General features: G+C 54.6%; 3 protein-coding genes across 6 annotated transcripts; 1 reads left to right on the forward strand and 2 right to left on the reverse strand.

Moving 5' to 3' along the window:
• On the reverse strand, positions 1 to 2,311 carry C2CD4C (C2 calcium dependent domain containing 4C). Its single transcript, XM_042893266.1, has 2 exons — positions 2,287 to 2,311; positions 1 to 1,959 (listed from the first exon to the last, which is right to left on the reverse strand). Exon 2 carries the CDS (start codon positions 1,938 to 1,940, stop codon positions 699 to 701), a length of 1,242 nt encoding a protein of 413 aa, XP_042749200.1. The 5' UTR covers positions 1,941 to 1,959; positions 2,287 to 2,311; the 3' UTR covers positions 1 to 698.
• A 3,788-nt stretch (positions 2,312 to 6,099) lies between these two features.
• SHC2 (SHC adaptor protein 2) lies at positions 6,100 to 10,964 on the reverse strand. Of its 3 annotated transcripts, XM_042893257.1 has the most exons (13): positions 10,407 to 10,964; positions 9,783 to 9,853; positions 9,425 to 9,485; positions 9,137 to 9,256; positions 8,983 to 9,036; positions 8,725 to 8,776; positions 8,443 to 8,569; positions 8,168 to 8,333; positions 8,019 to 8,085; positions 7,755 to 7,907; positions 7,358 to 7,659; positions 7,146 to 7,283; positions 6,100 to 6,373 (listed from the first exon to the last, which is right to left on the reverse strand). In XM_042893257.1, exons 1-12 carry the CDS (start codon positions 10,962 to 10,964, stop codon positions 7,155 to 7,157), a joined length of 1,860 nt encoding a protein of 619 aa, XP_042749191.1. In that variant the 3' UTR covers positions 6,100 to 6,373; positions 7,146 to 7,154. The 3 variants fall into 3 exon arrangements, with proteins under 3 accessions (XP_042749191.1, XP_042749189.1, XP_042749192.1); XM_042893255.1 differs by having other exon boundaries at positions 6,100 to 7,283; XM_042893258.1 differs by lacking the exons at positions 6,100 to 6,373; positions 7,146 to 7,283 and having other exon boundaries at positions 7,541 to 7,659; positions 7,750 to 7,907.
• A 4,719-nt stretch (positions 10,965 to 15,683) lies between these two features.
• On the forward strand, positions 15,684 to 27,164 carry LOC122192642 (hippocampus abundant transcript 1 protein-like). Of its 2 annotated transcripts, none has more exons than XM_042893261.1 (12): positions 15,684 to 15,969; positions 18,225 to 18,320; positions 18,488 to 18,550; positions 19,667 to 19,794; positions 20,208 to 20,322; positions 20,850 to 21,068; positions 22,106 to 22,219; positions 22,564 to 22,635; positions 23,035 to 23,147; positions 23,298 to 23,395; positions 23,474 to 23,640; positions 23,730 to 27,164. In XM_042893261.1, the coding sequence occupies exons 1-12, from the start codon at positions 15,886 to 15,888 to the stop codon at positions 23,937 to 23,939; spliced, it is 1,479 nt and encodes a 492-aa protein (XP_042749195.1). In that variant the 5' UTR covers positions 15,684 to 15,885; the 3' UTR covers positions 23,940 to 27,164. The 2 variants fall into 2 exon arrangements, with proteins under 2 accessions (XP_042749195.1, XP_042749196.1); XM_042893262.1 differs by having other exon boundaries at positions 23,735 to 23,957.
• Positions 27,165 to 27,183: the final 19 nt, after the last annotated feature.

Below are 27,183 nucleotides of genomic sequence, written 5' to 3' on the forward strand. Positions count from 1 at the left end.
TCAGCATCCATCTGGGTTTGGATAAATCCAAATGCCTCTGAAGTTCCTGCAGCTGTTATTCATGGGGGAGAGGGGTCAGTATCTGGGGGACCAGGACAGGAGGGTAGAGCTGACTGCACACTCTATGTGGTTCCAGGAAGGGACTCAGAAAGACCACAGAGGTGAGTCAGCCACGAGGCCACCTCCCAGGGACCCCGACCAGGTTCCTGGGTCACCTCTGCAGCATTTTCTCTGCAGTTTCCAAGACTACAAAGCTTGACTTTTAAATGAAAGCCAAGGTCGATGCCATCATCTGACTCCAGGAGCTAAGGCTTGGAGAGAGGTGGCAATAAGCATGCTGCAGAGCTCTACCCACTTCCAACCTTCGTGCTGGCCAGCTGGAGGCCACGGGAAACCAGAAAGGGAAGAGCCCAGCAGGTGACATCCATCCATCTGAAAGGGACAGGGCAGGTGGCTCCTGCTGTGCTCCAGGAGCCGCAGCCCCGGCCAGGGAGCTGGAACAGAAGGGAGAGGCTGGAACAGGAGGGCTGCATCTGGCAGCTCCGCTCCCGGGGACCCGGCCCTGCATCCCTGAGCTCTGCCACAGCCCTGGCCCTCCTCTGGGGGCCCTTCCAAGCCCTAGTTCAGAGGCGTCAGGGCTGGCCCAAGCCCTCCCGTGCCCCAGCCCCACGGGCACGCTCCCTGCAGGGCTGCTGAGCCTACAGCAGGGCGCTGAGCGGGAGCTCCTTCTCCCCCAGCAGCGTGTCCCGCTTCAGGCTGCTGCCTTTGTTGACCACCTTCAGCTTGAGGGACAGCTTCCTGACGTGGCTGGGGCCCAGCCCATCGAAGAAGAAGTCCTCATTGAAGACAGGGTTGCGGCTGTTCTTGATGATGGTGCTGCGCTGCTTCTGTAGCTTCCCCGGGTTGAGGCACAGAGAAACGCAGCAGTGGATGCCACGCACATCGACCAGAGCGTCGTAGAGATCCTCAGCGCAGATGAGCTGAACGCGAAGCCGGGCGTTGGAAGGGTCATAATCAGCAGTCAGACGGAGGCGGCCGCCCCGGCTGAGCCGCAGGCTGTGCTCACGGGGCCGACCCTGCGGCAGCTCCGCGCCCGCTGTCGGTTGTCCCCCGGCCGGAGCGCTCCTGGAGCGACGCTGGGCGCTGGGACTGGTGTCGGCTGAGCTGTCATCGGTTGAAAGCGAGCTGTTGCGAGCCACCGAGTGCTTCAGCTTGATGACCTTGGATTGGCTCTCCTGGCTGAAGATCTTCAGCAGAGAGACGGAGCGGGAGAGGAGGGGTGAGCCGAAGGGTGAGGACTCGGCTGAAGAGCACGTGTCGCTTTCACCGCCGCTGAAATAGCGCCCGGGGTGCATGAGGGCCGCCCCCAGGTCGGAAGGAGCCTGAGCTCTGCTCTCACCGTTGAGCTTTGCCCTGCGCTGGCCACTGGGCGAGGTGGCCGGCGAGGGGCAGAGGCTGCTGTGTTCGCTATGGAAGAGCGATTCCTTACGTCGGGTGTGGGGACTCTCCACCAGCGTGGCGAAACCGTAGGAGGTCTGCGCTTTGGGGACATAGGGCAGAGACATGGCTGTCTGCGCCTGCGGGTCCACGTTGGTGCCGAAGCCGCCTTCGGCTGTCCAGTCCTCGGCGCTCTCGATCTGGATGATGTGACGGCCGGATGCCTTCGCACGGGGTCGGCTGGGAGGCCGGGGGCTGCGTGGGGTCTTGCGGTCCGTCAGGTCCTGCTCCGAGACAGACGGACCCAGGACGGGAGGCGCGGTGGTTTCGGTACCCTCGGGTTCAGCGGGTGCAGCGCTCAGCTTGGGCGGGATGAAGAAGTCGGGGATCTTATCTGGGGTGAGGACGTTGCTATAGCGGGAGCCCCGCGGGGAATCGTCCGGCCCCGAGCCCCGTGCGCTGCTGCTCTCCGCCATGCCGCGCAGCCGCTCCAGGAGCCACATGTTGCTGCCAGGTGCAGGGCTGGAAGAGATAACGATCGGAAACGCTGTCACCGGGAACCGGGAGCCGCAAGCATCGCGGGTGACGGGAACGGGGATGCGGAAGGGAAGGGGCGCGCCGAGGGAGAACGACACCAAGGGGAGGGGAGGAAGGACTCGACCGAGCTGCGGGGCACCGGGACCCTCCGGCGCCGGGGATAACGGACGGGGAAGGATGGGACCGAGCCGCGGGACGTCGCGACCGAAACACGCCAGCCTCGAGACGGGGATCGGGAAGGAACAGCCTGCACCGACGGTCACCGGAACCCGCCGCCCCGGGACCCCGCGGCGCACGGCGGAGCTACCGGACCCGAGAGCTGGAAGCGATGGGACGGGGCGGCCGTGACGCACGGAGAGCTGTGCCGAGCCGGGCCGGGCCGCCCACCGGGCAGCTGCCGTTTCCGCTGCTGGAGCCGCTGCCGCACCTGGACCGGAGCCGCCGCCGCAGACCCGGGCGGGAGCGGACGCGCTTTTATACGGCCCCGCCGCTCCCCGCCGCGCCGCCGCCGTAATCCTCCGAGCGCTGCGCCCCTACATTTCCAGCACCGCACCGGGCACCCCGAGTGATGCTGCCGGGAGCCGCGGGGAAGCCTTGAGCACCGGGACGAATCGGGTCGGAACCTAACTCTGCCCCTTATGACCCGGGACGTGATGCCCCCCGGTCCCGGGACACTCTGCCGTGTAGCCATAAGTGGGACCGTGAGTGGAGTGGGACCGGACACGGCAGCCCCGTGGTGCCCCCGGTTCCCTCCCTCCCGGAGAACCGCAAGAGCACGGAGTGGAGCCCGCTGTCAGCCCGGTGCTTTCCCCCCCTCCGAGCTCTCGAGCTCATCAAAGCTTTGAACAAAGCCAACAGCACTCCAAGGCGGCTCAGAGCTCAAGGACTCGCTGAGTGCATTAAGTGGTTTAATATCGTGGCTGGAAGGAGTGGAGGAAGGCAATGCCACTTGTCACACGTTTCTCTAACGCCTGGGTAGGATATGGCCCAGGTGGTGCTGGGGACAACAAGGGCAAAATCATCAGCAGAACCCAGCGAGCATCGCTGCAGCCCGTAGGGGGAGGGCAGGAGATCTTCAGAGCAGGAGGATGAGCTCCAGACAGGTGCCACATCGGCTGACAGCCTTGGGGACAGAGCTACTCCAAGCAGGACGGGGCACGGTTGGGGCCAGCAGTGGTTTCTTCTGCCTCAGGGATGCTGCTAGGAGGAAGGAGGGCTCCATTCTCCCCTGTAAACAGCCCACAGCAGCAGCACAGGGCTGGGTATAATCATCAGAAGTGAAAGCCTGGCTTGGTGAGCTCACTGCATGAGGATCGTGGCAGCCAAGCACCATGAAAAGGGTGGGAGTTCTCAGCTCCCTCTGCATCCACACTGTGAGCTGATAAAAGAGAAGGACAGACCAAGGGCCAGCATGCAGCTCTGGTAAACGTAGTGAGGGAGAAGGTGCTCAGGATCTGGGAGGGCAACAGTTCCCTCTCAGAAAGCTTTTTGCCCTGCACTTTCTCTACACGGCCTGGCTTCCCCGATGTGCCCCTCTGCCATGTGAGTGCTCCCTGGCAGGGCAGACGCTTTGATTTTCACTCTTGCCCGGTGGGGAGCTCTGACAAACTGCAGGTTTTCACCTGGGAATTGGTTGCTCAGAACAGCAGTCCATTGCCCACTGCAGGGACAGATCTGGGAGAAGCAACTGGGCCCAGCAAATGGAGCATGAAGGGTCCTCCAAGGGAGGGGTCTGGGCTGAGGCAGCATTGGGGAGGGGGAATGGCAGCACTGTGGATGTTCTTGGGGCTCAGCACTGCAGTGCTGGTTCCACCCGGGGTTGGGGGGCATGGGGGGCGAGAAAGTGGAGGGAGACAGGGAGAAGAGGAAGAAGCTCAAGGAAAAAGAGCTGGTGAACAAAAGGCTGCTGTTTACCTTTCCTCCACCCATGTGCAACGGGAGGTAAACAAGGCACAGAAATGGTTGAGTTCCCCGGAGATAACAAAGAAAGCTGGAGCGGGGCCAGCCCTGCCTGCATGCTCCGCTTGGGACCAGCAGTCCCTGCAGCAAAAAAAAAAAAAGAAAAAAGGGGAGCAGTTCTGCCGTGCTGGGGTAAAAGCGGGGCTGCAGCGATGGGCAAAACCACAGAGAGCTCACGGATCTCCCGGTTTGCAGCAAAGGGAAAGCAGCTGGGATCTCGGTGCAGGGTCACGCATCGGGGATGCAAGCAGTGCCCGGGCTGCCCTCACTGCCAGCCAGCTCTGCTGGGCTCAGGACCAGCTCTCACCCCCAGCGCTGCGTTGCCACAGACACTGCATGCAGAGGGAGGTGCCAGACCACAGATAGAGACGGGCAGGGAACGAATGCTTGCAGGGTTGGGAGAAAAAGAGGTTTCCAGTGTTTCCAAAACGGGCTGCAGACCGTCACACAGCGCTGCAGAGCTGGAAGAGACGCTTTGCCCTTCCTGTCTTCCCCCTGCATCATCGTGGGGTTGGGATAACAGCTCTCAGGGCTCCGTGCCTTTCCCAGGCAGCGTGATACAGGTGACATAGAGATGAATAAGGGTCGGTTTTAGTGCCAGGCTGGAGGGCGCAGCATCTGGCAATGCATGGGCGCAACGCGGCAGCTTTGGCTGGGGCCACGGAGGAGCTGGGGACGGCCGCAGGGTTGGGACATGGCAGAGCTGGGGATGCGGAGCCGGCAGCGTGCTACCACCTGCTGGAGGATGGGAAGCAGAACCCACCTTCCCCCCCTCTTCCCTCACACCGGAGCAGAAGCGCACGGCAGCGAACCTTCCTTCCCCACCGCCCGGCAGAAATTCAATTTCGGATCCGAGCACTCCTGGGGAACTGACGCTCTGATTGCATTATTCATGTCCGTAGTTAACTCGGTAAAGGGCTCAGATTTAATTGTTTTCTGTTTTCAAGAGCTGCGCAGCTCTCAGCTCATCTCCCCACACCACAAAGCCCTGACTGCATGCTGGGGCTGGGAAGGCTTGGGGTGAGGGGGGAGGAGGGGGGTGCTCTGCTTCTGGTGCAGCAATCAGCATGGACACGAGAAGCAAAGAGCTTAAACCCCCTCAAACATGACGTGCCAGCCCCACCAGGCTCGCAGCATCTCAGGCAGCAGCTGGTGTGAGGCACAGGCTGGTTCTCCAACAGCGAAGAAAGCAGGGGCTCTCTCTGCCTTTTCCTGCCTCTGCTATTGAGGGAATGGTGCAATTATCTTTGCAGACACATTACTACATGACAAAAAATAGCAGCTGAGATAGAAGAGCTACATCCCTGTAGGTATTTGACTATCAATGGAAAATTACACATTCATTACTGGGCTTTATTTGGCAATGATGATATTCATTGAGTCATCCACACAAGCCTTGCCCTACGGAGTGCTGACCCTTCCCAGAGGGACCACACCAATGATCCTATTCCTCCAGGCCCAGCATTGGCACAGCAAGCAAAAGGTGCCTAATGGGGACCCCCCAGGTGTCAGTGCTGGAAGTGATCTCAAAGCCTGCCTGGAGCTCGCTGCTACTGCACCATAGGCAGCCCATGCTTTGCACCAGAGCCCGCTGGGGCTGAGCACTCACTGCCATGGGGAACAGACCCCCTGGCAGCCTGGCCCTGCTGCTAGCTCTGACAGCCTTACGTGCTCAGGATCTGGCAGCTTCTGGGCTCAGGCAGGGATTTTCCTGCCTATAGCAATTCCAGCAAATGCCTTTTTATCACCTGGCCACGCAGCACAGCCAGGAGCTACAGTGAGGCACGGGCTCAGCTCCCGCTCCCAGCCACTTGTCAGTGGTCATTAGCAGGTGATGAACGACAGCTCTGCTCTGATGCCAGCCTGGCCGTAGCGTGAGACAAGGCTGCAGCAGACACCTTGACAGCATCCAGCCAGCCTGGCCCCAGGAGGAGATGCTGGAGCTCAGGGGTGATGTGTGCCTGCAGGAGATGCATGATTGCAGGGTGCAGCCACAAACATGGGACCAGCCAGGAGCTGATGGTGATGCAGAAGTTGACCTGGCACCCTCTGTGTCCCCATCTTCATCCCTTGCTCCGTGCTGGCGCTGCTGAGCACAGAAGCTGGCAGCCTCCAGCCCTCTGCCCTGCAAGCACCGTGCCTGGGGCAGCATGAACAGCAAGGAACTTACTCATTTCCAGGTTTAATTAGAAATGTAATCGAAACAATGAACCCGTGCCGAGCGACGAGAGACGGGATGGTGAATGTCATAAAAACCTTCCAATGCTCCAGCCAGGTAGGGGCTCAGGGCTGGGGATACCTTTCCCCCTGCCAGCCCCAGCCTTGCAGGCTCACTGCTGCCCTGTGCCATCCCCATGGAGACTCCATTCTGGCCCCCTCTTCAGGGCCACGCGGGGCTCCAGGGGCAATGTGAGCTCATGGAGAGAAGACAGCTGGAAATCTGGAACCAATGGGAAAACCCAGCAGCACCAGCTCTGAGAGATGCTTGTGCCCAGCCCTGCCAGGCAAAGCCCCAGCAGAGATGCAGTCCCCATAGATGGGAGGGCCCCCAATGTCCTTGTAGAGAGCAGGGGCTGAGGCAAGAATTGGGTCCTGAGCAGTAGTGCTGGCTGAGAGGCACAGCTCAGTGGGTGGGGGCTGGAATCCCAGCAGCCCCTCACATACCTGCACATGCACGCACACGTGTGCACATGTACACTGCTCGACCTATCCCACCCCATGAGCCCTGGGATGATGCTCCTGCCACTGCCCCCTCCCCTTGGCTCCATGTCTCTTGTGCTGGGATGCAGCAGCAGCACTGGGTATGGGAACAGCAATGTCCAGGGCAGAGGGCACAGGGCAGCCCCGTCGGCAGCACAGGATGCTTCAACCCCAGCATATTCCTACGTTGTCTCCAGATATCCCTCATCCCAGGCAGCATTTTGCCAATGCACATGGAATAAACATCTGTGTGTCCTTCTGGGCAAAGGGTCCCACGTGGACAATGGAGAGAAGGCAGTGTGGGTGGGAGGACAACAGAGGGACAGCGCAGCCCCTTAGGGATGGGGACCAGGTGGCCCTGCTGGGGTTCGGGACAGGGATGCTGACCCTGAGGGCCTTTGACTGTCTCCAAAGACAGGCACTAACAGAGGAGGGGAGTGCAGAGGAGCCCTGGCTTTGCCTAAGGCTGGGGCAAGATCGGTGCCAGGGGAGCGGGGTGGGGGCTCACGTACCCCCTGGCATCACTGCTTCCTCTGGACAACCTGGCGGAGGTGCAGCTCACTCTCGGCGGCCACGATGGGCTGCTCGTTCTGCCGGTGGTGGCTGATGAGGTGACTGATGCTCTCAAAGAGCACATCCTTGGTCCTCACCTGGGGTGTGGGCATAGCATCCCTGAAGCTCCCGGCAGCTATCCAGGCCCCCCAGCCCCTCACCCTGCCCTTACCACTCCCTCGGGATCCACCAGCAGCAGGTGCTTGGGCTGCCCACTATGCATGCCCGTCAGAACGTACTGCCCTGGGTTGGTGATACTGTCCCTCACCAAGAAGTCCCCATCCATCTGCAGGAGCTTCTCGGCATCCCGTCGGCTCATCTTCCCGTGGTACCACGGCTCCCGTCTCAACTGCTCCTCCGTGGGGGCAATGGGAGCCTTCCTCGTGGGGGGACTCGGCCACTGGTCCTCGATGGGTGGACTGACGGTGCTCCCAGCAACGCACTTGTGGAGCTTCAGGGCATCTTCGAAAGGCCCTAGAGGGACCAGATGGGGAACATCACTGCTCTGGAGCATGGAGCTGGGCAGACCAGAGCACAGCATACCCCACAACCCCAGCCCATCACCTTACTCATGTCAAAAAGGTCCTTTTTGGGGCTCTCCTCTGGCACTGCATGAGTGGCATCCGATTCCAGGCTCTGTGTGTTCACATACATGTGCTCCTCGTAGTCCCGTGGCACCAGGGGGTGCCCGTCTGCCTGCAGGTACCCATCACAGGACTGGCCTGCAGGGATTGGGCATCACCACCTGCATAAGCTGGGAGCAGGATCCCCTCCGCAGCCCTTCCAGGGACCCCAATGCCACCAGCATCAATATTTCCCTCAGTGGTACCCACCCTGGTTCTCTGAGTCCCAGGGCTGTCCTGGTTGGTTCGACAGCTCTCGCCTGAGCGCTAACCCACCCTGGGAACAGGAGGCAGCAAGGTTACTGGGGGGACTGACCCTGAGCCTTCACTGTGAGGCTAGCAGTGGCTCCAGGGCTCACCTGGTAAGAAGGCTGAACACGGATGCGGCCAGGGAATGCACTGTGCTGCAGGCGGGAGTCGATCAGCCCCCCCAGGGGTGGCTCCTTGCCAGGGATGCTGTTGTAGTAATCATGCTCGGCCGCCTCATCATCCTCCCCCCACGCTGACTCCTCCATCCCCAGCACCCTTGTGCAGAACGCAAGCAGGGGCAGCTGGGAACACACTGCCCAGCCCCGATCCCAGCAAGGACAAGGCACGGGTGGCACGGGAAGGAATGGAAGGGCTCCAGTCCTACCTGTCTGGAGGTACAACTGCCTTGGGTGGGCTGTGCAGGTACTGCTTGAAGCGCAGCTCAAAGGCCTGTCCCACCGTGTTGATGACGCTCTGCGCCAGCCCATCGCAGCACTCCAGGATGTGGCAGGCTGCAAACAGACAGGCGAATGGACAGACGGCTTTAACCTTCCCTCAGGCTCACAGCAGCCCCTCAAAAAGCCCCCAGCTGCCCCTCACTCCCCACCGAGAGGTGCCCCCTCCAGCCCAGCTCATCCCTTCTCCGCGCCCTAGGGATCAGCATCACCTCTCTGGTTGATGGGGTCCTTGGCGACGTAGGCGACGTAGTCCGTGGTGTCCTGGGGACACAGAGGGTGTTTGGGGCTCATGTCCTGCTGCTGTGCGGAGAGCGGGGCTGAGGCTGCCAGTACCAGACTCAGCCCTGACTGCCCCAGCCCCAAGGACCGGGCTGTCCCTGAATTTTGGCTCAGCCTGGCCCCACCATGGGGTGGGCAGCCCCATGTCCCCGCTCCTCGACTGTGGGGCCGGGACATGAGAGCCTCACCATGTCCCCACCGGAGGCAAAGGAGATGGACTGCATGTGGTGGTTGGCGATGATCTGCAGGGCACACGACCACAGTGGGGTTACAGGGGGAGGCCACCAACACCTGGCTCAGAGCTGAGGTTGGAGGCAGAGGGCTGGGATGCCTGGCTCTCACCTGGCGTGTGGTAGGGATCATGAGGTTCAGGCCATCAATGGAGATGTTGACAGCGATGCTCATGCCTGCAAAGCGGAGGTTGCTCTTCCCCAGGATGGAGAAAAGGGCTTTGCTGGGAGCCTGGTGGGGGACATAGGGGTGACGTTGCCCTTCCAGAGAGCCTTTATGGGGTGGAGAAGACACAGAGTGCCCAACACCCCAGGCTCTGCACTAGGATCAGCCATAGCACTCTGCCCATAACCCCGACCCTAAGAAAGCAGAGAGGGATGGGCTCAGGTGGAAACTCACCTTCTTCTTCCAGATGCCCTTCACACCCGGCACTGCTTCGTACAGTCTGTTGATGGCTTCTCTGCAAAGCCCCAAGTCCCACAGCATTACCACTGCAGATCCCAGCCATTTCTTGGCTGCTTCCCCTTCCCATAGGTCTGGGAGTATCATCTCTGAGCAGACACAACGTCCCCCAGCCTCCCCCAGTGTCACAGGGCTGGTGGTACGTCATCCCCACTGGGGCCACTTCCCTTCTCCTCTTTCCACCCATTGATCCAGTGCTTGCATTGCTGCCTCTGTCTCAGCATGTGGGGTGGCCCCTACAGGGCAGAGGGTCCTCCCAGCCTCAGCCCTGACCCCCCATCTCTGCATGTCCTACCTGGTGACCTGTGTCCGTGTGTTGAAGTCGAGGGATCTCATGGAGCGCAGCACCTCGATGCATCCCATGTACTGCAAGATGGGAGGGGAGGTCAGAGAAACCTCAAGGATTATCAGCAGCCCATGCAGGTGATGGACAGGAGCCAGGTGTCGGTGACAAGGGCCCCTTTTGGCACCAGCTCCAGAGCTTCTCCCCTCTTCTTGTGGGTTTTGTGTAGCAGTGGATGGCTGCCAGCATCCCATATCCACAGAGATGAGCGTGTGGATGGGGAAAACTGAGGCTCCAGCCCCAAGCAGGGCTGGGTTGGTCCAGAGCAAGGCCAGTGGCCTCTGGGCCCACTGACCATTTCTGCTGCCCTTGTACTGAGGATGGAGTCCCAGGTGATGCTGGGCAATGGGCTCCCACCATGTAGCGTCCAGGCCATGAGAGCAAAACACTGCTCGGCTACAGGGGCTCCCCACGATGCCCATCCCAGGACAGAGGAATCATGCCCAGTCCTTCAGGAGTCTGGGACTGTATCACAGGGAGGAGTGAGCAGAGGGAGCTTCCAGCTGCTCTGAGCCCCGCGTGCCTGGGGCTTCCCGTGCCAAGCAGAGACGAGCGGGGCCGGCAGCACTTACTTACCCTGACGATGTAGGAGACGCCGGGACCCAGCACCCGCTCGTCGGGATGCAGCCAACCCTGGGCCGGCTTGTTGATAAAGCTGCCCTTGCGGTTCCACTCATCCCCGGCCGGTCGGGCTCCCTCCACCCTCGCCGCTTTCCTGGCGGCCCCGGCCCCGCCGCGCAGCCGGCTCATCACCTGCAGCGAGCACGGAGCCGAGCAGCCCGGCTCGCAGGCTCCCAGCACGGCGGCCAGGCTGGACGTGGCCCCTCCGGGCTCCACGGCTCCTCCCGTTTTGGCCGGAGAGGAGAGCTCTTTGCTGGAGCCCGAAGGGCTACGGCTGAGAAAACCTCCGGGACCGGGAAACTTCCATTGAGGCATCCGAGGCAGCAGCATGCAGAACGTGGTACCGGCCTCCGGCTCCTCGCCCGCCGCGGGGCACGGCTGTGCCAACGCCGGGGCCGCACCGGGATGCGCTGGCGCCGGGGCCGGCATAGGGGCGGCCGGAGGATGGCGCGGCCGGGCCGCGGCCCTCAGCGGCTCGTCGCGAAATCGGTCATACTTGGGCTCGGGGATCATGCCCCGCCGCCCCGGTCGAGCCGAACGTTCCCGTTCCGGCGCCGCTCCGCGCCCCGCACCGCTACCGCGCCGGCTCCCGCCCCCCACCCGCTCCCCCGGGGCCGCGCCGCGCTGATGTCATGGTGAGAGCGCTCCGCCGCCCGCCCCGGCCCCTCCCGGCTGTCTGAGCATCCCCGCCTCTCGCCCTCTCCGGCCCCGCCGTCCGTCCTTGCAGCCCCCTCCTGCATCGGCAGCACGGTCCCGCCAGCACCCCGAGCTCCCCTGGCACCCCCCAGTATCACCCAGCCCGGAGATCACCCGGCATCACCCAGCTCCGAGCCCCCCCGTCACCCTTCGACATCACCCCACTCAGAGATCACCCAGCATCACCCAACCCTGAACCCCTCCGGCACCCCCCAGCATCACCCAGCCTTCAGCCACCCCGGCTGCGCTCCCCTCTGGCCTGCTGCCAACGATGGGAGCCCCAAAAGAGCCAGCTCTGTTCCCTGCCCCGAATCGGGGACACCCCAGGATGAGGTGGGATGAGCTCTTTCCTGCACAACACGGGCTGCCTGTGCTGACAGAAGCACGGCTTGGTCCCCCCTCCCACACCTGGGATGCCCCCAGTGGCCAGCAGGCAGCTTCTGGAAGGGGCCAGCAGCATCTTGCTGCTGCCTTCACCTGCAACGGGGACATTTTCTCCATTTTTTCTACCAGTCCATTAATAGAAGCATTTGCAGGGTGCCTGGGGCTGCTTGGGAGTTGGTGGGTTGCAGGGGGGCTTTGCTGTACAAAATGGGGCTGGCTTATTTCCATGTCTCCCAACCCAGTGGTCTTGTCCACTCTGATTTTATCTGGCTCCCACTTGTTTATATCTGCCTGGAGGGCTTGGGCAGTAAAAAGCACGATCATTTTCTTGCTTCTTTGCCAGTATCTGCAGCAAGCTGGAGGGAGGGGGGGAGGATGGACGGACACACTTAAAGGGACTTTCTGACCTCAAACAATCATGTAACACTCCTCTCCTCCAGCCCTGGGGCTGCTGCTTTTTGGTTTTTTTCAGGGATTCAAAGGACTCAGACCTCCTGTCCAGCCTGGCATCCGTCCACAGCATCTGAGCAGAGGGGCAGGAGGCCAAGCCAGCCTTCATGAGGCATCGCACCCACTGTGGGGGCTCCCAGCATGATTCACACAATGGGGACCAAGCCCAGAGCCACCTCCTCACCTCAAATCCTCCCTTGGGTGCTGTTTATTTCTGCCTTTCCACTTTCAGCTGAGCATCTTTCGAAGGATGAGGACTGAGAGGGACGCTCTGCTGCAGAGGGGTCAGGTCTCTGCCCCACAAAACAGAACCGGAGCCTCCCTGGGGGCCTGCAGTGCCCTGGACAATGCACAGCTGCCTTTATCTCGCCTTCTTTTCACTGTCTCCTTCTCCCTGGCAGATGATGGGGGTGAAAGCCAGTAATCGCTCTAAGTGCAATCGATAAATCAGGGTAATAGAATTACATACATTTGCTGTTGCCATATTAGGAACCGCTTCTCTTAGCCTCTCTCTGCCCTTCTTGTTTTGGTTTTTAAACTGCTGCAAAGTGCTGGAACATGCTGGACTCCTGCAAGCTCCATGGGGCAAATCCAGCCCAGGTTCAGGGTGGGGGGTGGTTGGTCCCTGCAGGCCCTGCCTGATGCAGGCAGCTTTTTGTCCCCATCACTTCATCTCACATGTGAGAAATGCTCACAAAGCCAATAACATCATCCCAGGCAAGGATCTCAGTGAGCAGTGTTTTATTTTGTTATTGCAGCAGCGAGCATTCTGCAAGCAGAAGTGCCTGCTGTAAGAAAAAAACAAGCTCTGGTGTCTCCTTGTTCCCAGCACTGAGTCCCCCTCCATGCTGCCATTCTTCACATGGCTGGTTGGCAAAGTCCATCTCTCTTTTATTCCTCCAAGTAAGCAGAACCCACGAGCCCAGTGTCTCCCCTTCATACACCAGCCAAATAACTGTGAGTCTTCTCGTGCAGATCTGCCTGCAGATGTCTGTCTCACAGCCTTTGGTTGCCCATCCTCCCCCCAGCGATCTCTCCATGACCCCCACACTTCTTCTGCATGGCTGCCAGCTCCCGCAGGCTGCTCCCCAGTCTTGCACAGGTCCCTGATGGATCATTTTCATCTCATTAGCAGCTGGTTTCAGGCTCTGGAGAGCTAGCTTCGCAGCAAGGGCTTCCCTGCCCTCCTCCCCCCCCCCCCTCCCTCATCTGCTTTTAATCATTAGTCAAAGAAAAGCTTCCAGGGATAAAGATCACAGCCTCTGTTGGCACGATGCAGCATCTTGTCACACCACTGCAATCCAAAATCCAGGAAGAAAACTCTCTAACCCCAGAGCAGTGTTAAGAAGTGCCATTCCTTTATTCCTCAATACACACCAGGCAACTTGACAAACCAATGCACTTTCTTAGAGTTCAGGTTCTACATTTAAACAGTTAAGACATGCATATGCAGCACATTGACATACATATTCATTCTTTACCAAGAACTCATTAATATATGTTAATATCCCTCTGGACATATGCTGTAGCATTTAGGGTGGTTGTATGCCCACTTACTTTCTCCCTATTTTTCCACCATCAGTTCCAGCACTGAGACTTTTGGCCAACCTTCAGCTGTTTTTCCATTGCTCGTAGGCCATAATGAGCAACTTCCAAAACAATATATGTGAAAATCCAAGGAAAACCTCTTTGCACCTGCTGAAATGTAAGCAGTCCATTAGGAGCCCCGTGCTTCTTGTGAAGCAGAATTAAGAGAAAACAAGGCTGTTCACCCACCAAGCAAAGTTGAAATGGAACATTTTTGAATGAGCACTCATTGATTCCTTTTGCTAAAAGAATATATTGGTCCTTAAACCAATGTGCTGATCCCTATTGCTAAACAAAGCAGCCTATATCACCCCACCATGGTGAGGGTCTTCACAGAATCACAGAATGGCCAGGGTTGGAAGGGACCTCAAGGATCATGAATCTCCAACCCCCCTGCCACATGCAGGGCCACCAACCTCCATGTTTAATGCTAAACCAGGCTGCCCAGGGCCCCTTCCAACCTGGCCTTGAACACCTCCAAGGACAGGGCATCCACTTGCCCTGCTGGGGGACCTCCCAAGCCACCGAACAGCCTCAGAGCAGACGGGGCTGACTTCCATCTCTCCCCAGGTTGCATCTCTTCATATTTCTAGCTGAGATGGTGCAAGAGACTCCTGTGGCCCTTGACACATGTGGTTCCAGCACCACAGAGCCAGGGATGGACGAGGAGAAGGGAGGGCAAGCAATGTTGGCCTCCTGCCATGCTGCTCCCCAGCATTTGCATAACTTTTCTAAATTGTGCCTAATGAAGCTCCTTGCACCTCTGGCACTGCATGAAGGGAATAAGCATCAAGGACTCTCCAATCCATGAAGCATTAATTAGGAGAGGGAACACACGCATACAAGCAGTGTTGCTGAAGCAAGCACAGGTCTGTCAGTGCTGAGCCCGTGGCCACAGCTGTCACAATGTCCCCATTTGGTGGTGGGTTTGGGGTGAGGGGGCTGGGACCTGGCTGCTATGACCCTGCTTCCCCCACCTGAGAAAGGATGCAAGTTTTCCCTTTGGCTCTAGCAAAAGAAGCAGTGGAAGACATTTCAAAAAGACACTTTGCTTCGAAGCTGTGCCAGCAGAGAGGAGCCCTCCCTGAAACATGAATCCCCCCCCAAGTGCTGACACATCAGGACACATTAAAGCAAGCCTGGTGAAATAGGAGAGTTGGTCATGGCTGCGGGTGTGCAGGGCTGCAGCAGCACTGGGGCAGGGCTGAGCACTCAGATGAAGGCAACTGCAGTGTCCCCTGTTTGGACAGGGCTGCCCTCTGCCTCCCCAAGGCAAACCCTTTGGTTTCAGCCCATCTGGCACTTTAATGTGAGGATGGGGGGCTGGGGACAGCACTCATCTTTCATAGGGGCTGCCACAGAGCTCGAACTCCTTTCTCCAACCCCCAGAGCAAACCAAGGCAGAACCCAGGCTGCCCCTGGGACACAAAACCACAGAATCCTGAGCCAGAAGGGACCCGTGAGGTGGTCTTGGAGGCCCAGGGGATGTTGGCACACAGCAGAATGATTATTTGATAGCAATAGAATGAGAAGGGATGGCTTCAAGCTAAAAGATGAGAACTTTAGGTTGGATGTAAGGGAGAAATCCTTCACCTTGAGGCGGTGAGGCCCCATCCGTGAAGGTGCCCAAAGCCACGGGTGAGCCGTGGGCACCCTGAGCTGGAGGTGAAAGGGCACTGAGCCCATGGAGGGGCTGCAGGTCCCTTCCAACCCAACCATGCTGCGGTTATGATTTGGGGCAGCCCCAGGAGCTTCCAGGAAGCACTGAACCCCTGCTCAGCACTCGTGTTGCCAAGGCACCAAGTGTCTCCTACAGCACACCAGCCCATTAAGGGCGCAGCGCCAGGCCCAACGTTAATTAACACGGGTTAATTGCACGCTGCGCCGACCCAGCGCATCCCATCGTGCCTTGCGCCGCCTCCAGGCAGCTGTCTGACGTCACGACACCGCCCCTCACAAACCTTCAAGCGAAGCACCGCCCCTTCTACCCCTTCCAACCAATGAGACGGCAGGCGGCGAGCGGAACAGCCAATGGGACGCGAGGATTCAGCGCGCGACAGCGGGGCGCCGGAAGTGACCGTCAACGCCATCGTCCGGGCGACGGGGGCGCGGCCGCGGGGCGGGAGGGGCCTCATGGCCGGGCCTGGCCGCCCGCCTTCCCCCGTTCCATCCTCCGCCTTTTCCCGCCTCCCCGCACCGGGTTCTGCGCTCTGACCCCACCCGTTGGGCGCGGGTCCGAGCCGGGCTCGGCGCGACCCACCGCTGGGAGGATGGGGCAGCCGAGGAGGCAGGAGAACGGCAGCGGCCTGACGGCGCAATGACCGGCGAGAAGAAGAAAAAGAAGCGGCTCAACCGCAGCGTCCTGCTGGCCAAGAAGATCGTCATACGGGACGGGGCCGGCGTGAGTGGCTTTGAGGGGGTCGGGGCGGCGGGGAGGCTCGGTCCTGCTGGATGTCAAGCGTCTCCAGGCCGCTGTACCGGCAGCTGCTGCTTCCACAGACCGGGTCTCGGACGGGATGGAGCGGCTCTGCCTTTCTGAGCCTCCTATGGACGCGGCTGCTCCTCTAATCACAGAATCACAGAACGGCCAGGGTTGGAATGGACCTCAAAGATCACGAATCTCCAACCCCCTGCCACATGCAGGGCTGCCAACCTCCACATTTAACACCAGCCCAGGCTGCCCAGGGCCCCATCCAACCTGGCCTTGAACACCTCCAGGGATGGACAGGGATGCCTCTCTGGGCAGCTGTTCCAGCACCTCACCACTCTCATAGCAAAGAACTTCCCCCTGACATCCAACCTCAATCTCCCCTCCCTCAACTTCAAACCATTTCCCCTTGTCCTGCTGTTATCTCCCCTTTCCAAGAGTTGATTCCCCTCCTGTTTGTAGGCTCCTTTTAGGTACTGAAAGGCTGCACTGAGGTCACCCCGCAGCCTTTTCTTCTCCAGACTGAACAAGCCCAGCTCCTTCAGCCTGTCTTCATAGGGGATGATCCTATGGGGGTTCTGTTCCTGTGGGTGTGTGTGGAAATTTGGGGGTGTTTCCTGGTGTAGGGAGCCTGCTTTGGCAGGGAGGTTGGATTCGATGATCTCAGGAGGTCCCTTCCAACCCCTATGGTTCTGTGATTCCGTTTGTGGTGTCATCATTTGGCAAACTTGCCTTGGGGTCTGGGTGAAATGTTTGTTTGTTTGGAGGGTTGTGTGAGGAGCTCCAGGCATCGCTGCTCTGTACCTGGAATGGAAGTTCCAGCAGAGTGTCTGGTAAATGGCAGCTCAGAGAGAGGCACACCTGTCTCTTAAGGGTGGCAGTGAGCCTTTCCTGTGCTCCTGGTCATCAGGCTCCTGGTGATCTCTTTGTATCTTATATCTGCGTATCCAAGAGGGGTGCGCACCCTTGTGGGGTGACTCCAAAGATGAGTTTTTCTCTATTGCTTAAGGAGTGGAACAGGTTGCCCAAGGAGGCTGTGGATGCCTCATCCCTGGAAGCATTCAAGGCCAGGCTGGATGTGGCTCTGGGCAGCCTGGGCTGCTGGTTGGTGACCTGCACACAGCAGGGGGTTGGAACTGCATGATCATTGTGGTCCTTTTCAACCCAGGCCATTCTGTGATTCTATGAGTGTAATTAATGCAATGAGGTGATTGATAGGTGGAAGCTGTGAACAGGTTCCACGTGGATTTCTGCATCTGCTGCGTGAAGAGATGGGCTGTTAGTTTTGTTTCAGTTGCGATAGAAATGGTTGAGAGAACACAAAGAGGGGAGATGAAAGCAAGAGGGGGCTGCTGCCTTCTGCAGAGAGATTGTTAGGTGAGTGGAACGAGGTGGGTTTGTGCCACCCTGGGCCTTCTTCCTCTGCTACAAACAGCCATCTCACTTGTGTGCAGTAAAACTGACTGCTTTGAGTTTCCCTAGGGCAGGGTTGGGTGCCTCTTGGCTCTGCTGGTAACTTGATTTCTTCTTTTAAGGAGACTTTCTGTCGAGTTGAAATCATTCTGTTGCTAACAGGTGAAATGATTTCTTGTGGAAGGGAGCGCATTGTGCTACTGAATGTGTGGCCTGTGCAGTTCTCTGGTGTAATTCAGCTGAGGTTTTCCCCTCGTTCCTCGTGATTGGTGTTACTTGTGAGCTCATGACTTTGTAAATGTGTCCTGTGTGACAGGAGATGACCTTCTGGGCAGGCAGCTGAACAAATGCTGCCTTAGAAGTGCTGGGAGAGATCTTAAAAGTAGGATAAGCAAACTCTTCAAAGCTTCTTTTTAAGCTGATCTAAAGGATTTGCCTTTTCCATCGCGCTGAACAGAGTCAGCATTGAGGGCTAAATTCGCCTTTCCAAAAGTCTGGAGCCTTTTCTGAGCTGTTGCATCTACTGCTGTCCAAATAGGCAGTGGGGGTCCATGTCAAAGCTCTTTAAGGTGAGGTTTGGAAGGGTGATGTGTTCAGTTGTCTTTAGGGAAGGCTTAATGGTATCAAAGATGCTCTTTGAAAGAAAAGAAAGAAACCAATGGGCTTTGTAGGACAGGTAAGGATTGGTAGAACCAGAGGGAGTCACCCTGGGTGGGGGGACAGCTTCGGTCAGAGCTGACATTTCAGCTCCCAACCAAATGTATTTATCCCAAACCAGGGTGTGCATATCTTTAATTAGGAGCTTTGTTTTGCAGCGACAGGGGATTGGAGAGCCCAGCGTGTACCACGCAGTGGTGGTGATTTTCCTGGAGTTCTTTGCCTGGGGTTTACTAACCACTCCAATGCTGACGGTGAGTGATCGTCCTCCTGTAGCTGAGGGTTTGCCTTGAGATGCTGATTGCTTTCCCATTTTCCCTGTGTTGTGTTCTCAGAGCCATCTGTAGCCACCAGTTGCCTGCAGGAATGGAAACCCTGTACAAGTTGCTAGCATGCTTTATTTTTATTTCTCCTCCTGTAGGTGTTACACCAGACTTTTCCTCAGCATACATTCTTGATGAATGGTCTGATTCACGGAGTCAAGGTAAGGGCTGTTCCTTCTGCTCTCATGGCTGCATGGAATGAAATCTAATCTGTACCTCGCTTGCATTTGAGTCTGAGTTCAAAGCAAGAAGTGGCAAACCATGACATTTGCTGATCAGCCAGTGTTTGATGTTCATATTTAATGTTGGGTTGCTCACTAGCAAGCCTAATGGAAAATGAAGGATTGATAGGACATAAAATTGGGTAGTTTGGGTAGTTGACCTTACTGAGAAGAATTAACAGTGTGCTGCTTGTTAGCATCTGTTTGGAGCTGTAACAAATGTATTTCAGCTGAAAGCATTCTGAATCTTTATGATATCAGCCACGGAACCAAATTGAGGAGAAAAGAAATCGATGACATCTGAACTTATCAGTAAGGAAAAACTGGAATTGGTCTGGCCTTAGTGGGTTCTCATCAGAGAAAGTAAAGAGTGTGCTGCAGTGTGGTGAATGGAGTCTGTGACTAGGCCAGATCCCCAGGGCAGAATGTGAGGCAAAACCACTGCAAAAGCAATAGCCAGGTGTTCTGACTCAGAAGTGAGACAAGATGTGTTGCTAGGCCACAGTTCTGGCAGAAAAGATCTCAAGAAATAGCATCAGAGGGGTTCCCTTTGCTGTGTATTGGAGCTCCCTGCTATGCTTAAGGTCTGTTCCCTGCTTATCTCTGCTTTGAAAGGCACTGAAAGGCACTGAACTGTTTTATTTGTGCTTCATTGGTTTCTCATCAGGTCTGACTCGTCTCCATGTAAAAGAGAAAGCTTTCCCTAGATCTGTAGCAGATGTTGATGTGACAGAGCTGTGCCAGCTTCTTTTTAGGTAGTGGCAGGGCAGCTCCCTGCTGCACAGGGGTGCCTGGGGAGACCACAGCTGCAGGCTGAGCAGCTGCAGAGAATGGGAAGCTGTTGGATTATTTAGCAGCATTTAGCTGCTCAAGGATTTTGTTCTCCTCACTGAAAATGTGAGCAACTGAATGAACTGTTACGTTTTGGTAACGTCGCCTGCTTGTAGGAAACAGGCATGGGTTCTTTATCTTCAGATGTTGTCTCCAAAAGCTCTTGCTGTTGATAATTAGAAAGAAACCCCTCAGTCAAATTGTCATCTTTTCTGCCTTTTGCAGGGTCTGCTTTCTTTTCTAAGTGCCCCGTTGATTGGTGCTCTCTCTGATGTCTGGGGCAGGAAATCCTTCCTCCTCCTCACTGTCTTCTTCACATGTGCACCAATTCCCCTTATGAAGATCAGTCCGTGGTGAGTTCTTGTTCAAACTGAGTGGCTCTGAGAAGAAGAGCGAGTGTGAAGCTCAGCAGTGAAGGATTTGCTGGTATTGCATTCAAAGATGAGGTGGAAGTGTCCAGTAAACAAGGAGCCTGGCCATGTGGCCTTTCCTCAGCCTAGAGACTGATTTACTTGTCCAGTTCCGCCAAAGGATTCAGTTTCAGGAAGAAAAGCTTTATTGCTTCACCTGGTAAAACATAAACCATAACAGAAGGGGAAAATAAATCATAAAACTTCATAGGCTGCAAGCCTGCAGCTCAGTGCTGCTGAGTGCTTTATGATGCAGTGAAATATGATGGACTGGAGCAGGAATATGGCAGGGGGAGTAACTCAACTTCTGCCACGTGGCTGGTCTCTAACTCTGCCTTTGGTAACATCTGTTTCAGGTGGTATTTTGCTGTCATTTCCATGTCTGGAGTCTTTGCTGTCACCTTCTCTGTGATTTTTGCCTACGTTGCTGATATCACACAGGAGCATGAACGCAGCACAGCATATGGCCTGGTAAGGAGCTTAGTAACAGGGTCATCTATTGAAGGAAATACTTGGAGTCTGACTGTTAGGACAGGTGTAAAATTAGGGTGGGAGTCTTACAGACAACAAGCTTGAGGGCAGTATCTGTGACAAGATGATATGAGCTTTGCTAATGTTGAGCACTGAGAGAGCAAGCTAATCTCTGTGTTTTCTGAGCTCCAGCTGTATTCTTGCTTGGCCTTTAAATCAGCCTGGTCTGTCAGCTTCTTTGCACAGTTAAAAAGCTCAGACCATGAGCATACAGGTAGCCTGTGGTTGTGCCCTTCCTATGGAGTTACTGGAAGCACCATAACCAATATGAACTGCTAGGATAGCTTTAATTGCCTTTTGCTAGAACTCAGCCTGGATTGCACCAAGCAAACATGCCATATCCTTGTGTACAAGAATCCCTGTCCACGTGGATTGTCTCCTTCCAATATAATACCCTTCAGTTACCGTGGGAGAGAAAATAAGCTCTGGTCAGGAGAAGCTGTGTTATTCATCTCTTATGCTTCTAGGTGTCAGCCACGTTTGCTGCTAGTCTGGTCACAAGCCCAGCAATTGGTGCATACCTTTCCCAAGCCTATGGTGATACACTGGTAGTCGTGCTAGCTTCAGGTGTTGCTTTGCTGGATATTGGTTTCATCCTGCTGGCTGTGCCAGAATCTCTGCCAGAAGAGATGCGTCCTGTCTCCTGGGGAGCTCCAATCTCTTGGGAACAAGCAGATCCATTTGCTGTAAGTGATCTTGCTGCTGTTTTTCTGCACTCTGGTGATATCTGTGGGTGCTGTAGTTCTGCTGTTTTCTCTCAAAAGGAAGATGCATTCCACAGAAGATCAAGATGAATGCTGGCAAAGATACAGTTTAACTGACAGCAGACTGCATGTGTATAAAAGTAACAGCTGCTTTCTTACCTGAGTAGCTGCGTATGTAAAGTCTTAAAGCAAGAGCATCTCTGGAGGCAATGTGCCAGATGTATTAAATAGCAGAGAATCATACAATAGCTTGGGTTGGAAGGGCTGCTCTCAGGGAGTTCTTCTCCCAGCTTACATACCTGGCATTACCCCGAGCCAAGTGCAAAACCTGACACTTTTCTTTGTTGAACCTCAATGATGTTCCACCTTGAGAGCTTATCAAGTTCCCTCTGGGTGCCATCACCATTGGTCAGTCCATCCAATACCTGAACCAGAAAGCTGTTGTGGATCCAGGAGTCTCTTGGATCTGGTATTCTGTGAATCATCCCACCACAATAAGCAACAAGATCATAGCTTTCTAGGTGCACCATGGTTTCTACCTGCTGCAATATGAATTACTTTACTGAGCAGTAGGGTTGTATCAGGAGAAGTCTTGTGTGTCCCTGGCTTTTTAAAGACTTACTGATGGTTGTGAGCTTTGCAGAGTTTCACCTCCTCTGCTTGCTTGGAGAATTATGTTGGCAGCCTGAGGGAATAAAAGCTGGGATTAAAAGCAGTTGGCTGTGAATGTAAGAAACTGAAAAGCAAAAATTCCTCATTCTAAGGTGTAAATTGATGTAATTTTGTGTCTTGTCTGGTGTGCTCCGTGGCAGCGTTCACATCTTCACCTGGAATGCTGGGAATTTGCTGTTTATGAACAGAAGGCATTTACAGAGGGCTGTTCTGAGTAAACAAGTGTACTCTTATCCAAGCATTCCCTTTTTGCATGTGAGATGGTAACTTAAACACTTGTGTTTACCTGCACCGTATGCAACAGGTTTTAACTTGGTTTCTTTTTTTCCCCCTCCTCTTTTTTACAGTCTTTGAGGAAAGTGGGTCAGGATTCTACAGTGCTGCTCATCTGTATCACTGTCTTTCTCTCCTATCTTCCTGAAGCTGGCCAGTACTCCAGTTTTTTCCTGTACCTGCGACAGGTCAGTGAGCAAAGGAAGGCTCTGAATGCACAAACCCAGCCTAGAAATGTTCTCTAAGCTGCATGTCCATAGGAAACTAATGTTGGCCAATGGCTTAATGAAGCTGAAACCATAAGAAACAGTGACATGTTCCAGCTTTCCTAAAAATAAAATTAAAAAAAACAGATATGGGAGCCTCTTGATCACTTTGTGTTTTATTCCAGTCAGGTAGCAGAACGTGCAGTTGATTAACATTTAAGGAGCTGACAAGCAGTGTCAATAAATGTTAGTGGCACTGATGGAGCGATGTTTGTTGCGTGGTGCACATCTCTTGCCTGAAGAATCCCTTCTTGCTGTTTTCACAGGTCATTGGTTTTTCCTCAGAGACTGTGGCAGCGTTTATTGGTGTTGTTGGAATTCTCTCTATACTGGCTCAGGTGAGAACTGATTTCTGCCTGTGATCTGAGAGTCAGGTTATGGGCATATGCTAAACTTCGGATAATTTGGATTAATGACTTGTCAGAATCCCCGTGGCTACTCAGATACCATCAGTGCCACTTACAGCTACCTGAGATCTCTTGTCTGCTCTGGGTGTAGCTGTTGTCAGGGAACAACAAACTGTGGAGTGGTTGCTCTGTAAAACATCAGAGATTATGCTCTGATTGCTATAAAAAGGGACATGCTGGTTTCTATGAGAATGTGATCAGAATGGAGGAGTGCCTGTGTGTGGCAGAGCAATCTCATGGCAGCAAGAGTAATCCCTCTGATTCCTGTTCTCTTATTCTTCAGTGTGTTGTCGTCTCTCTGCACTTACTTTGTTTTTCTTTTACTTCCAGACAGTAGTCTTGGGAATTCTCATGCGTTCAATAGGAAATAAAAACACCATCCTGCTGGGACTAGGCTTCCAGATCCTGCAGCTTGCCTGGTATGGCTTCGGATCGCAGCCTTGGTAAGAATTTGCCCATCTTTGGCTTCTCCCTCCGTGGCTCTGTGACAGGTCTCTGTCCCCAGCAGAGGGAGATGCTGCTCCACGTGCAGTGCTGGTTTATAGCAGCTCCTTGGGAGCCTCCCTGCTGACTGCTTCCTCTTTCTCTCCAAGGATGATGTGGGCAGCAGGGGCTGTGGCTGCCATGTCTAGCATCACCTTCCCAGCCATCAGTGCCATGGTGTCTAGGAATGCAGACCCTGACCAGCAGGGTAAGTTCAGTTGCTTACTTGTTTCATGGGCAAGTTCATTCTAGCAGCACTCAGGTCACAAATATTCTCTGTCCCCAGGTGTAGTGCAGGGGATGATCACTGGAATTCGGGGTCTGTGTAATGGCCTGGGGCCAGCTCTCTATGGCTTTGTCTTCTATCTCTTCCACGTGGAATTGAACGAAATGGCCGAGGTGGAAACTTTGGGTAAGGCCTCCAAACCCAACATGGCCAACCCAACAGACGAGGTAATCTGCTCAGTTTTATCATTCAGTTGTTGGGGTGCTTCTTCTGACGTTGCCTTCAGCATTAACCATTCCTTTGTGTTTTCCTACAGAGCAGCATTATCCCAGGGCCTCCTTTCCTGTTTGGAGCTTGCTCTGTCTTGCTGTCGCTCCTGGTGGCTTTGTTCATTCCAGAACACAACCTCACTCTGAGATCAGGCAGCCACAAAAAACACAGTAATGGAGCCCAGACCCACACCCACAGCCCACAGGCTGGAGCTTCGGATGGCAAGGAGCCCCTGCTTGAGGACAGCAGTGTATGAGGTTGGGAGAGAAGGACCTGGCTTGTGTCTCAACTCCAGATCAAAGATGGACTTAGTTGGGGTTTGGGGAGAGAGGGTGGGAGGCAAAGAAGGAGCGAGATGAAAGACTGTACCACGAGCAGCTCACGAGAAGGGAAGTGGTTTCCCTTCAAGCCAAATATACTCAGCTGGTGCAAAAATGGCATTGTATGGTCTGGTGCTGATGGAAAGGGGAGATACAGAACTGCTGTGCATGAAGGGATCTTTCTTTAAAGCAAACCTGCCCTTGTTGTGAACACTGAACTTCATGGTGTGACCTGCCAAATACTCAACTCGTCAGTGAAAAATTGAGGAGCTAGCATTGTCTGTGTTCTAATGTGAACTAACTCGTGTGCCAGCCAGAATAAAACAAGGCATCTGTTACATTCCCCCCATCCCCTTACATAATTGGTCCTCGATGCTGATCCCGTTTGCAGCTGAGTTGGCTGACCTCAGCCTGGGGGAGGCCGAGAGGCTGCACTGTGCAGCCCATACTGTAATACCACAGCAGGTGAAAAGTGTGCGTGGATGAAGAACAGGTAGCATAGTCACCATCTTGAGGATCAGGTGAATTTGTCCATTTTGGCCCAGGTGATGCTTACTTAGATAAGAAATTGATGCTGTCCTGAGCTCACAAGAGAGAGAATGGGCAGATGGAAAGCAATTATACGAATTACAGATGCTTAGGTGGTCAACGCTGGTGTTTTTCATGGAGGTTTCTGTTGCTTTTGTGTTGGCTTTTTTTGTTGTTGTTACACTGATGTGACACTTCTGTCTGTCACTACCTCCATAGGAAGTAGGTAGAAGGATTCTGGGGGGGAGGGAGGGGGGGGATTTTCTTCTGGAAGTGGAAAGGTTGGTTAGAAAAGAGCTTCTTAAGAGGCAGGAGAAAGAAGTGAACTCTGCTAAGCACTCTGTTAAAGCTTGGCTTCCTGAGAGTGAGGTCAGAGAAATAGCTGTCGAGCACTTCTATGAAGCATGTTGATTTTTCCACAGACACTTCCCAACTTGATGTTAAAACCAGATAACGAGCGTGATTTGTTTTTTCTCAGCCCAAAGGAGCCTGGTGAGGGCTGCAATTGCTTTGAATCTGCAAGTCTGTATTCCACGCAGCATTTCTGAAGGCTGTTGTGTTGCTGAAGGATGAAACTGCAGCCTCTTCTGCGGGGTTCAGCTGTGCTTAGGAGAAGAAACAGAAACTCTGAGTGCTGTGAGAGAAGCTGAGGTAGATATGGGGAAGGCTTGGTTGTTTTGAGATACATAGAGATAGTGAAGTGGGCAGGAAACAATTGCATGAGTGAGAGAAGAAATAAAGGCACTGGGGAAGCAAAGACCAAACTGGGGGCACTTAAGGAACTTGTTGCTAAGGGGATTGTGGATACAGTGGCCAAAAACCAGTCCCATCTCAGCATGGGGTATGCATACAGCTTCTTGGGGATCACTTCTCAGTGGGTTCAAGAGAGTAATTTAAGGGAGAAAGACCAAAAGGGATCACTGTCACTTCATATCTTGGTTCTTTGCAGATGGGTAACTGTGTTTGGTGCTGTTCCTGTGCAGCAATGACCAAAATGCCTTGAATGAAGAGCATCCTGTTGGTTTATCAACTTTTCTGGACCAGTTAGTTAGTGGAGGTGGGCATTTAAGTGAAGTAATTCATCTTTTGTTTACCAATAACTTTGGCTGGTACTTAGATCCTGTCATAAGAACTGTAAGAGCAGCTGATTGCCCATGCAGAGAGCAGCTGCCTCAGACACTGAGGGTTGGCTTATGCAGCTCTGTGGGACTGGAGAAGGTATCAGCAACATGTGGAGGCTCCAGTTTTCTTTCTGCCCCATGTTTCCAGACCTTTTTGGGATGGGTTGCACTGTGGATGCACAGCACACACCTTTCCTGAAGTGAATCCCCTCACTTTAACTTCTAGGCAGCAATTCCAACTCTGTGTTGCTTACAGAAATAGCTTTTATTCGACTGGAGCTTCACCAGGTAAATCTGGTGCTTCATTTGTTTGCACTGTATGAAAATGAACTCAAGTCGTTCCGTCCCTCACATGCAAATGAATTGAAATTAAACACTGAATAGTTACCTCATTCACACTCAAAAGCTTCACAGGTTAAAACAGAACAGAACGTTACAAAACCAAGACGAGCCTAATTTATATTATATAAAATATATAGATAGATATATTTTTCAAAGTCCTTTCCTATGTATGATAATTTATTCCACCGAGGTCACTTCCCAACCTGCCAGGGTCTGCAATGCAGGCAGAGGTGGCACAGTGGGGATGGGTGTGAGATGCTCCCAGTCCCACAGTGCTGAGGGTGCAGATGTTGCCTGGAGGGCAGCAAGCCTTCTTGCCTTCCCTGCAGGTGCTGCTTGTTGTTATGGGCACTGGAAGCAGACAGGGATTTGTTCTGGAGTTCCCTCAGTTGGGTGGGGGGCTTTTGGCCCTGCTGGAACCCCTCTCTCCCTGGTAGGCGTAGGGATGTGATCCACCATTCTGCCTTTATGTGAGAGACACTGCCTCGAGCCCAGATTACTGGACCTGAATGAAGAATGTGCCTAATTCTGAAGGGCTGGTAATTCTGCAGCGTCGGTGGTGGAGGCTGGAAAACCTATAGAGAGCATTGAGTTAGCGTTGCCAAGTTTTGTTATTTTCTATGGAAATGCAACTTTTTTTGTTTGTAAAAAGAGCCTTTTCTGTCAATCCCATTGATTTGCTGTGTGATGCCTGAGCCTGGCCACTATCAGCATCGGCGTCGTGCACTGAGTTACACTTTGGGTTGGTGAACAGCAATGCCCCAAGCATACAGTGAAAGAATGAGCTCAGCTGCCTTTCCTCTGCAGCTCCAACGTGAACAGCAGCAGTTCGAGTGAGTTTATAAAGCTGCCCTTGTTGCATTAGAGAAACTGAATGCATTAAAGCCACCGCCTGCCCTTTTGCCGTTACCTTTGCAAAGGAATCACTTTGAACTTTGTTTTTCTTCTTCCATTGGCACTTGAATTGCTGCGGTCATCATTGAAGTGTGGGCACACAGCAAGCCCACGTTCGTTGGAGAACGGCTCTAAGTTTACTATGGTGTGCATTTCTGTATCTCTTTTTAAGTTAACATTGAAATGTATTTATTTCGGTTCCAGTTGTGTTTAGCACTGGCTAATCTCTCCTCTGATGGATTATTTATTAAACTGCTGCATTCCTGTTGCGTTGAAGCTCTCTCTTCTGATCTGT

This window comes from Lagopus leucura, unplaced genomic scaffold (genome assembly GCF_019238085.1).
Source record: "Lagopus leucura isolate 7727_CA_CO unplaced genomic scaffold, USGS_WTPT01 145-16_obj-0_obj, whole genome shotgun sequence".
Taxonomy (NCBI): Eukaryota; Metazoa; Chordata; class Aves; order Galliformes; family Phasianidae; genus Lagopus; species Lagopus leucura.